Source organism: Sphaeramia orbicularis, chromosome 22 (genome assembly GCF_902148855.1).
Source record: "Sphaeramia orbicularis chromosome 22, fSphaOr1.1, whole genome shotgun sequence".
NCBI classification, from domain to species: Eukaryota; Metazoa; Chordata; class Actinopteri; order Kurtiformes; family Apogonidae; genus Sphaeramia; species Sphaeramia orbicularis.
The window spans coordinates 32,628,559-32,640,693 of NC_043978.1; the positions used below are offsets into that span (position 1 = coordinate 32,628,559).

Below are 12,135 nucleotides of genomic sequence, written 5' to 3' on the forward strand. Positions count from 1 at the left end.
ATATATTTCCAGCTTTGATGTCGCCCCACAGAGGGGCCAAGCTTCACCCCAGGGAAATCTAAAAATGGTGGTTTTGAGCAGACAGCAGGGAAAAAGCTCATATGTCTGCCTCTGTTTTCAACATAATTGTGTACAGTGAAAATAAACTGTAGGATTGACTGTTTGGAGCTGTTGTGTGTCTGTGTCTGATGAGGCTTTACTGTTAAGCTGCTTCATCGTTTTAGATGCTGTTGACTCTTTCTAGTTACCCCCGGCTGCATCTAATCTCACCTGGCTTTCGCTTTGTTCTCAGGCTGCTCTGGAGAGGGACTGTAGGCACAGAGCAGACAGACATGTGATGAATGATTTATTCTGTGTGCTGTTTGGCACTTGACACCCTGGAGTAAGAGAAGATGCCTACGTGTCTGAGACAAACTGTTGCTGCTGTCTGCATCTCACATTAAGTACACGTCTAATGTGTGGGACTACAATGACTGGGCAAGTAGCTTAAGCAGGTTTTCCCAATGTATGTGGAAGGCTTATCCTACTGTCATGTTTTTTTATGTTATTATTTATCTAAAAACTTTTCATTTTCCTTAGTTTGGAACATACATTATTAGGATATTTGGAAAATGACTCAAAAAATACAAAACAAATCTGATGACGTCATTAATTAAGTTTAACCACCATTCTGATTTCACAAATAGAAAACATGTTTCATGAAAAATATATGTATTTGAGCTACTGTTGTTCCTCTTCTGTGCTGTGTAAAAACACATAAGATTGAGAAATCATGCAGTTATGGAAGACAGTTACAGGGATAACTTAGCAAATCACCCACATAAAGTTTTTATGGCATTTAAGAGAACATTTAGTCATTGCTTTTATTAAACATTGGTTAAATCAGTAAAAGGAAATATGAAAATGACTGTTGTACTGAGTAATGTGGTGTTTCCATAAACACAAAGTCAGGTTATTATGTAATGACTTACAAATCTACATTATGAAGCTTCCTGAGAATTCAAATCCGCCTGCTCAGTCTTAGCTTATGCACATCTGAGCTAATTTAAAATATTGATTACCACGTTTAGTAAATATGCATTTAGATGAGCAATAAATCCCTTCTGAAGACAATCTCATGTTTATCAGCCTCCACAAATTCAATATGTGGGTGAAGTACAGTAGCATGCTGGAAATTGACTTTAAATTCTTAAGCACTTATCATATAATAAAAACAGTAACTCAATAACTTTGCTTGGACAGCCCTATTAAACCAGTGGCCATTTGCTGTGATGGCTTCCTGCTCTGAGACTGAATATTGGCTTCCTTAAGGCCATGCCTGGTGAGTTAACCTCATCAGCTCTGTGATACAGACAGGCTAATGTATGGAGTGCTGGGAGGATGGCTCTCATGAGCTCAGGAGTAAGAGGTCAGTATTGATGAGTTGGTGAAAAATATCTAAGGGAAGGAGAGGAAGAACAAGAAGGGTGAAAACAGTGATGAACTGAGTGTGGTAATGGGCTACTTAAAGCGCTTGAGTGAAGAAAGGAGAGAGGCAAGAGAATAAGGGATAATCTCAAAAAATAAATATCAAACAAATGACAGACAGTTTTTCTCTGTTTTATCAATCCTGATGGGTATGGAGATTTTCCCACACCAGAAATGGAAATATAAAATAAACTCTCTGGGACTGCTAGATTTAGATCAGTACACACAGAATGACTTTACCACCGATGACAATCCCCTGGAGGATCTAACCTCCAGTGACAAATACCATATATCGCTAAATGGAACTACAGTGTGTGGTATCTCATGTCTGCATCTCATTTCAACTTCATATTTCTTACTAATTTCACTGTAACCCTTGTGAACAGGAAGACTACCAGGGGCTGTTTACTCTTCATTCTGTCACAATATCCTCAGTTTGATAGTAGTTCACTGTGACTAATCTGAACAACTTTGGAAGTGAGCTCCTGTCCTTTCCCTCTAAAATTCATTACATCCAATGTGCTCTTCCACAAGATCATGATATTATTCAGTCACAGCTATTAGATTTCAAACCTGGTCATATTTTAACAACTCCTCCATCTATGCAGATAACATTGTTTGACTAAAAAAGCAATATTACCCAGCACCACATTTTATGAAATAAATAAGCTAGCTTCCATCGCTTCTTCCAAGTAAGTGCTATGCCATGCTCATCACTTTATGGCCCAGACAGTTGTTGCTGATTTTTAGATAAAGTCTGAAAAGCTGATCAAAGGTGTACAACAGGGATTAATACCAGCCTACCACATATTTACACATACACAATATTTAGTGTTATGGCTGAATATTGTCTTATGTTGGCTAAAATGATTTCAATTCAGATTCCCAAGGTTCAATTCAATTTGATATCCTTTCCAAAATCAACTTAGTTATTATTTAAGATACAATAGCAATTTTGGATGGCTGTAAAATACATTCTAAAAGAAGGAACACTTTGAATTGCACCAGTGACCCCAAAGCAGTTACACATATCTACTATGTTTTTTAACATGACCTACAAATGAAATGACTAAGGCCTGCGACACACCGCGTCCATCACTTTGTGTTGCCTTTGTCTTTACACCAATTGCATGTTTACTGCCATTGTCCTACTTTCTACGCTGAGTTTCTCATTGAGAGCTTATCAATATGATTTCAATTTGCCATAAATTTAGTTTGTAGGAGTGAAAAGTTCATGCATTTATATGATTTACATTTCACCTTGGAACACATTAAGATATTGGCTAGACTTTGAAACTACTGTAGTAAGTGCCACTATGCTCAGGTCCACAGTGCTTGACACCAAGTCGTTGTGAACTCTACGATTTGTTAACATGCGCAATGGGTACTCCAACTACTACACATGCAGGAGGTAATCAGTCATTTTTTAAAAGGCTGCCCTACTTATTTTACACACGAGAGTTGAAATGCTATCACATACACCACTCCCTACTGTAGACCTGGCCTCTTCATGGTTAGAGTCTGCCTTTGACAACATTAGATAACAGTTTATTCTGGCAGAAAATGACTCGAATAAACTGATCCTTGGAAATCCAAGGCTGAGTTGTTATCATCTGTTTGACCACATAGACAAGGTTAGGTGATTAAAGTGGCTGCCAGCGATAAATCAGAGGCTTTATTCAACTCTGGCTTTCCAGTGTAATATACCTCCACTCCCTGCACCCTTTCATTGACCTTCTCTGCTACTGTCTCTTCTTCACCTCATTCTTTTACTTGCTACCTCTCAGACTTTGACACATTACCATACTCAAGACAGACGAGGGAAAAAAAGCAGGTCAACGCCTCAAATACATATTCCAGTACCAAACATTGCATTAACATTCTGTGTGGTGCACCAGGGCACTATAATAACAGCATAAAGGGGATTGTGGCAGGGCTTGAATTTACTAGTGTAACTGGAGAAGACAGCTTTGTATATAGACTTGTGTAAAAGGGCCAATGCTTCACAATGGCAACCATTATCTTCATCTGTGATGTGGCCATGACAGTACAGGCACTGACTGGCATTGGGTACATCTTAGGCAGCCAAATCAGTGGTGTGAACACAAAACCACTTCTTGGTTATCTGTGTGAACTAAGCTCTCGCAATAGGCAGTGACAACCCAGCTAAAAATATAGAGGCTTATGCTGATTTGTGGGGAGACAAAAGCCCCGCAGACAACAGGTAGCCCTAGAACAAGAGAGAACCTGAAGACCAGAGAGCTGTTCAAGGCCTGGGGTACTCCTCGGTGAGGGTCTTTGTAGATCTGCTGCCTCCCAAGAGGGACTGAAAGCACAGTGACAAACAAAACCCTGCTTATTTTGGGACTATTCCCAGGACAAGGCTATTTTCTGGGTTTGCTGATATTGTCAGCACAGTGAGAGGAAAAAAAAATAACCTCAAAGTGAAAGGGAAAAAGAACCCCCAAGAAGACCAGAGGCTGCATTAAATCAGAGCACACAGCACAAGAGACAGGATAATTTCCCTGTCAATTGAAGAGAACACTTTAGCTGATGAGCACTTTTCAGCACTGCGCTCTGAGGACTTAGAAACAATAGTTACTACGCTACCGTGTATGTGCTGTGTTTTCTACAAAGTATAGTATACAGCCACTTTTTCTACCCTGGGGCCTGTTTTTGCTTGAACATAACTCAGCACTAGGAGCATCCATCCTTTACTACATCTAACTACTTACTAGAGACAGGCCATTTATTATTTTTTGCATTTTCACATCACTCAGAACAACATAAGTAATGACTAATCATCTGTAAAAAGCCTGTAACAACTCAGTTACTATGTTGTATGAAAAAAATATAGGGGCCAATACACTGTAGAATTCTAAATGTCAATATCTTACAAATAGTATTTAATAGGAAAAAGCTGACAGCAGATTAATTGGCTGATATCACTCCTTTGACTTCACCATAAAGTAGGTAACTGTTAAACTTAACATCAGTACTGTGCAAAAGTCTTTGACCAAGTCTACATAGTTGTTTTTACCAGGGCTGATCATATATATTTATTTCGTATTCTCTTTTCTTTGTATACAACAAGAAAATACAGGGACTATCTGACCAGATTAATGACTTATGTCCCCATGACATGAACCAGCACAGTTATAAACATCTGATGTGTTGAATGAAACCTGGTATGAAACATCACAAAATTCATGCAGTAAATCTGAATACTGTCTGAACAAAGGGTTAAATACTACCACTTAATAAACACAGTTTCTTTCCCCTGAAACTTTTGTTTTTAAATGCTGTACTTCCCACGTATCCACACTGCATCTTAATACAGAGATGGACAAATGTAGATGTGTGGTTATTACAACTATACAAACAAACCCAATGTTGGCCTAAGACTTTTGCACAGCACTGTGCCTAAATGAAAAATACATTTGGTTCACTAAACTTAAAAGTAAATCAGTAAACGTGAAACTGCAAAATCTAATCTCTAGGTGTAATTTTTTTTTTAATTTAGTTATTTTTTTTTTTATTTAATTTTTTTTTATTAGTCATTTTCCCCAAAGGCAACTCCAGTTGAGAACCCAAAATCTGTTTATACCAATAGTTTGTAAAAAGTGAAATCAGCCAAAAAGCTTAATCAGCCTATCTCTGGTCTTTTTAAGCACTTAGCCCTCAAAGACCTAAACAGCCACCATCATCCAAAAGCATCTGATATTAGGCCTAAAAGTTAAACAACTTCTGAGGCACTAATTCTATCAGTACATTTTAAGAATTAAAGTGAAAGGGAGGTTTTTTGTTTTGTTTTTTTAGCTTTTCTGCAGCATCACACATGACCCATTTTGATGTTCAGAGGCTCCGGAGAGAAAATGGAAACACTGTCATCTCCTGCAACACTGACTCCCCAATAAAAACCTATGTAGTAATAATATTGGTTGTAGAAAGTTGTTTTTATGTTCAGTTAATAATATATTTTGCCAAAAAAGGCATTTTTTTCCTTCCAGGTTTCTGTTTTGAATTTACCCTGAGGATCTTGTGACTATGTTAAGCTAATTTTAAAAAAAAAGATAAATTCCTAGGTTTTATTGGAAAAAAAAGATGCAAAATGCAGAGGATAATATTATAATAAATGGTGATAAATCACTTAGAAAGGGTTAAAGGTAGAGAAAATTTAATTTGGAAGTTGTCTCAAAAATAGTTTAATGCCTAAATGCATTTTTTATCATTGTTACTTACTGAAACCAATAAACACACTGTTAAAGGCTTTGAGCCATTTTCATCATTTATAAAGAGAGAGCGTAGGAATTTTCTATGTACAGCCATCCAGACTGTAGCTAAAATAAACTCATTTTAAGCTCAGAAATCTCTACTACTCAAGAGTTCTTGAATTTATTCAGTTTAATATTAATTATTATTACCATAGGTGTGTGTGAATGCTGTCAGATACAACAAGGAGTGACCCCTTATACTGAAAACATTCAACACTTTAGTCACACACAACCACAGAGAAGAAGCCACTGCCCACAGAAAACACAGAACCAACCAGCACACAATGGAGTTAAGACAGTTTAGGGCAGGTGTTGAAATATCACACTGGATTGTGTTGCATCACAGCTTAACAATTAACACTCCCTGCTCTGGCAGACAGTGACTAATGATGCTTACACACTGAATAGCACTGCAGCCTGTATAGCAACTACAGCCCATCATATACGTAGGAGGGAACAGACTGACAATAGTTTACACCAAATGTGATAAATGTAAAGCCAGTTAATGGTTTAGTTTCAGTACTCACTTCAGCCTTTAGATAAGAGTTCAAACTTCCTGTTTCTTCCTATGACAATAAATGACTGCTTCGCTCATGAGGCAACAACAAACGGAAACAGACAAAACGTGCTGTCAACTTACCTGAACAACTTCAATTCCTCTTTTCCTAAAAAAGAACACAAAAGAAACATTCATTACAAATATAAAACAAACAGAACCAGTCATAGATAGACACTGTCAATCATCAAAAGCAGCGTTAAGGCATAAGAGACACAATGTGTGATGTATTTGTGCAATGACAGGTACTGTAGGTGAAATGTCCGCACTCTGTTATAACACTATGTCAGGTATGTAAGCTACAAACTCAAGGACAGGAAATGTCTGGACTATAAAGAAACCAAAAGCCAAGCAATGGAATACTTCGATGGTGAAAGTTGACTCGTGAAATCTAACTGGGTTTCCTTCCTTTATAGAGTGAAGATTCCTTTTTGTCTTCATGTAAATGCATGTCAGAACAGTTCCCCATTGACAGAGAAACTGAAAAGAGGCTCATTTACATTGTTAACAATTAGACAGCACAGTCCAAGAGAGAAGACATGAGCTGACACAAATATAAAACATGCTCTACATTAAGAATGGACTTAATCATTCAGTAAATTTGTGTGATAGCAGGACAGCAGAATAGGACTACTGTGATCCAAATATGAAGTCCCACCCCAGAGCTGGAGAACATTCTACTTTTCAGACACAGCACAAAAATACCAGTCTTTGGGTAAAAATCAGTTGCTTGGCAACCAACAGACCCTTACAAGAATGGAGCTGCCTGATCTATCATAGTACACTATTACACTGTGCACATGCAGAACCTGTTAAGCTTGCATCTGTAACTCTTAAAAGCAGTATTTAAGATGGTGGCCTTCTGTGCATAAATTTAATTGTAAAAACTCTTATCCAATTTTAACAACAGTTTGTCTAGACAACAACACCACTTGTTTGTTTGTAAATGTTAGTCAGAAAATGGAAGAGAGGCCTCTTTACATAATGCTTGTAAAGCTGGCTTGTCAAGTCAAGTAGATGTGGTCGCACGCACACACGCACGCACACATGCACGCACATGTATGGCCAAAACATCACATCTCATGCTTTGTGGAATTTACAATGGGGAAAATAAACCAGTTAAGAACCATCAGAGAAGCCAGTCCATTCTGGTTGTTTTTGAGGTTACAGCAGTGTAGCTGTTCACTGCCTCACAACAATGTGGATATTTTATACTACAGCGTGTGTGTTTCATGTGGTGTGAATGAGGCCTTTGGTTTCGTCTCCATCTCAGATATGGAGATTGTCTCCTGAGTTACATTGTTGTACAAACAACTGTCTGAAAGGGATGAGGAGAGAAGACCCACCAGAGAAGCAGGACAGGGTCAGATCCTTTTGAATAGGTTGGACACACAAGAACACGGGAATGTATTGAAAGCCAAAACACTTTGTTTTAATTAATTCCACTGAAGTCGTAGTAGCATGTGTTCTATAAATCTAGCAATAAAGTGAGTATTTAATGATATACTGCAGATATGACTGTTAACAGTTAAGATTAACAGTATATGAGCACTAGTTACAAAGTTTACTGTGGGTGGATTTGAAAATTGCCAAATCAGCAAATGATGTTAAGATAATGAATGAATGTTGAACAGTAGAGATATAGTGCAATGAACTGCTGAAGACTGCTTTGAAAAGCTGCTGAACTTCTGTATGACTTAATTATGCATTCCTATTGCACTGTTGTTACAGGTGGAGACCAGTAAAGCAGCTCAACCAGAAAAAGCTGTTATACTGGTTTGGGCTGAAAAATGTTGCTTTGTGATACTGACCAGATTTGAAAGTAATCACGTTCATTTGAATAAGCCATAAATTTGATTACAGAACAACTCACTGACAGGCAAATGAATCATTAACAAATCCCAAACACTGTTAAGAGGAAGAATACATGCAAGCATGCAGTAGATGGAGTTCAATGTAATGTCATCAGACTAGTTGCCCCAGAGTGAAGTGGCCTCGCCTTGACATGATGGAACAACAATATTTTCATATGATCCACTGAGGCTTGATTTGGCTGTTCTTGAGGACGCTGAATTTTGACAAACAAAACCTGAAGTGGCTCTGAAGCATTGCTGAGTGTAGCCAGTGATCAGCAGGAGTCTTTCGAAGTCCAGCTGCACACGACAGGGCAGACTCAACACTGAAGCACTCACAATGTCAGCTGCATCACACATGAAGCTGCACTGAAAACCTGGTCAGTTGTTGTAAACACATAATATTAAAAAAATTAAATTAAAAAAAAAGGAAGATGCTATTTACATTAGAGTGATACACAGAAAGGTTATCTTTGTTCCATCCTTTCCTTCCTCTTTAGAATGACTTTTGTTTTCTAAAATGCTATATGCTTGGGGAAATGCAAGAAAAAAAAGAGAAGTAGATGAGTTTCAGTGAGTAAGTAAAAGAAAGGACAGCAAAAGCAGACATGTGTGGTGTATGTTTTTTCCATTTAAGTGAATTCATTGCTCTTGAGTAAAGGCTATTAATGTGACTCGATCGCCTACATCTTTGCTCACAAACACCACTTCTTGATACCCGTTGTATGTATTAAACAGCCTTCAGCACAGCTCAGGGGGGGAAGGGGTGGGCAGGAAGGGAGGGTAAGGGTGTTGCTTGAAGGTTTATGAAGAGATTAAAAATGTTTGGTGGATTACAGCGTAGTAATCTGTGCTGGATGAATCAGGTTGCTTTGTGAGGCTGCTTGTAAAGGTGAAAATCACTCATGGACATTTACTGGTAGAAAAAACTCTCCATCACTATCAGCTACTTTCTTTTCTTTTAACGTCTATGTTTTCTGAATAGGTGCAGCCCTTAGAGCGTGGGTAGCGATGTAGCAACAAGAGATAAGACATTCCTCAAAGCCCTCCCCAATATCACATTCTATACGCGTGTTTGTAAATCTGTGCGAGGGTAAGTTCACTTCCCCAAAGTCATGTCTTCTGAGAAAATCCATGCCCTACTTTATAACAGCTTATATAACCCTTTACTCTGCTGGAGATGGATAAGCTATAACAAGATAACATGCAACAATGTGACATAGCTGCCTCTGTCAAGACTAGGGAACCAGAACAAATCTAGGATACAGAGAAAACACATCCTTGAATATATTCGCTTTACGGCTGAGGATTTAGACAGATAAGTCTATTTTATTAGATGACCACAGAGACAAGTACTAATACTGAAATGTCTCATGACACACAGTATGATAGGACGCAGTTTAAGGTTAACTAAGGATGAGATATGAACAGATTTTGATTTATAGGTTGCTGCAGAGAAATGAATTGAAACAGCCATTCTCTCAATTCACAAACACACCTGCCGTGACGTCTCATGTTGCAGGAACACTAACTTAATACATAACACCTGTTTTAGCTGTTCGTCCTGTTACACATGCACCTCAGGCCACTGTCAGCAGTCCTACCTACACACATTCCCTCCGCCTGTCGTTTTTTTGCTTGGAGCACCATGTCTCAACAAGCACTGACTCAAGACATAACAAACAAAATACAACACAGGATTTGTTCCAATGCAACCTTTTCCTTGGGCCATTTATGCGTATTATTTTATGAAGTGTCTGCAGCACAGTGGCCGCAAGCCTTATCAACTGGAAAACCTCAAATGTTGAACAGCAAAGGCAGGAAATACAGTACATGCTGTGTACAAACCAAAAAGTTTATATCAAGAAGTTAATCCTTGCAACATGAGGTCTGTGTATCAATGCACTTCTTAATTCACTATGGCATAAATAATGAATGATGAAAGAGTAGGAACACAGTGTTAACATAGTGTGTCAAGATGTTGGTTGACTCCACATCATTTGACCAACACGGGATAAATTTGGGACTTTTATCACATACCGACACAAATCAGCAAAGGCCTGGAAATTCAGTTTCTTCATCTTCTTCTCGCTGAGCCAGTAGCCGACTCTCCGGCCTTTCAGGAAGGTCTGCATCTCCACCGTGCCCCTGTTCCTGCTCTGGAGGTAAATGATGTGACCGAAGGCTCAACCTGCACAACAGAGAAAACACCGCGTAATGTGAAGGCAGCCCACCGGGACAGACAGAGGAGGACTTCACGACAAGCACAACCACAAGTATGGAGGTTAATACTGTTGGTCTATTACCTGCAGCTCAACGTGCCATGGTTAGCATGAACTAATTTCCAACCGTAATGTTACACTAAGTATGGTCCAGCATCAGCCAATCACACGCACTGACCCCCTTTGGCTAACCTCAGTTGCTAACGCTAGCTGGCTAGCTGGCACTGACAATCTGCATTGCTAACCGATGGCATGCAATTAGGAGACCTATGCTAGCTTGCTAACAGCGCTGCCCAATGTTAGCTAGTCAAACAAATTCACACGACTTTTAAATATCCACTGAATTATCTGACCACGAGTGTTTAGCTCAAAGATGAAGCAACTACGAATAAAACAGGCAACGAGAGGCTGTTGTGAGCTAACTAACCTGGTAGTTTTAGCACTGTTCTCCCTTGAATCTGTGTCCTCTTCGGAAACTAGCTCGGATAGTTTCCCATTCTCTGTCCGCCCGTTTCAGGAAGAGTAGAAGTTTTCAAAGTAGGTGACAGATGACAGGCACAGCTGGACTCACGCTGAGATGTTCCTGGTGTATTCTCTGTCAGACTCACAGCTCTACTGACTGCACACACCCAGGATCCAGGAGACTGATGCTGCCTTCACGTGACCCTCGGAAAATACAACGCCCGCCTTTTTTTATTCTAAAAGCTGCTATCAGTGCCGATCCCCCTTTTTATGACAAGAGATAGTCAGTGATACATGAACTATAATATGAAGCAAAAGGTCGACTGGGGAGGCTTGAGCTAAATCATAACAATCACTGCAGTTCTCAATTCACACTTATCGACATATAGCTGTCATGTCCACCCGCTTTGAGAGAAAAATAGCAGCACAGTCACTTCTAGAATTGTTTTTCAAGGTGAATTCATGTAAGATTCATTAGGGTGAGAGCAATCAAGGGTAAGCTAATTCAAATGACTTTATTGTGTTGTGTGTTAGAGAATTCCCACCCTCTCTAAAGCCAGTAAATGCGACCGGGATGCGGTCGGAGAACTTCTCACTCACTTTTATTCTCTTTGATTACAGCAAGATTTATTCAGACAGACTGTGGACAAGTTAGGGTTTCTTGTTTTTATGCAAACTATTTGCAGCGTGGATGTGGAGCTGATCTTTTCAGGCCTGCTGCAGCTTGCATAATGGTAACAGCCACACTATGGTTGTACTATTCTCTGTACTGGTTCAGCCTTGCATAAACATGTCACGGTGGCGCCATCCATTGGAAAACATGATTCCTACTCAGAATTGTTTTTTTCTGTCTTTCCCATACGTGCAGATAATACTGTAGGTAAGGTCTGTTTAATAGACTGTTAAATCTGACAACAACAACAATGCCCTCTCTTGAAAAGGATGTAACAGAGGGGTTTGTATTAAAAAAAAAAAAAAAAAAAAATAGTTTTAATTGATTTATGTTATGCATAAAAATAAAAATGCAATTAAAACAGAAAGATGCAGAAAAAAAATCTGCTTCTACATTTCAGCAAATTGCTCACATTATGGATGAAAAGGCGCAGAAAGAACAATCATATATTTTTTGCCCCCATTTAACAAAATACCATATCTATGGCTACATTTATCTGACAGTTATATGTTGACTATAAGATACATAAAATAAAACAAACAAGAACTTTTTTTATGAATCAAGCTACATAACCGTATGTAAAAAAAAAAAAAAAAAAAAAAAAAAAAAAAGTACATACAGTAAGTAC

At 38.7% G+C, this 12,135-nt stretch overlaps 1 protein-coding gene across 1 annotated transcript in view; it reads right to left on the minus strand.

Annotated features, from left to right (window-relative positions):
• The window catches only part of LOC115414331 (inositol-tetrakisphosphate 1-kinase), a 33,680-nt gene extending 22,674 nt beyond the window's left edge, over positions 1-11,006 (minus strand). Inside the window, exons 1-3 of the mRNA XM_030127640.1 lie at positions 10,800-11,006; positions 10,191-10,341; positions 6,382-6,406 (exon numbers count right to left, since the gene is read on the minus strand). Of these exons, the coding sequence (XP_029983500.1) occupies positions 6,382-6,406; positions 10,191-10,285 (120 nt within the window). The 5' untranslated portion in view covers positions 10,286-10,341; positions 10,800-11,006. The remainder of the gene's footprint in view (positions 1-6,381; positions 6,407-10,190; positions 10,342-10,799) is intronic.
• Positions 11,007-12,135: the final 1,129 nt, after the last annotated feature.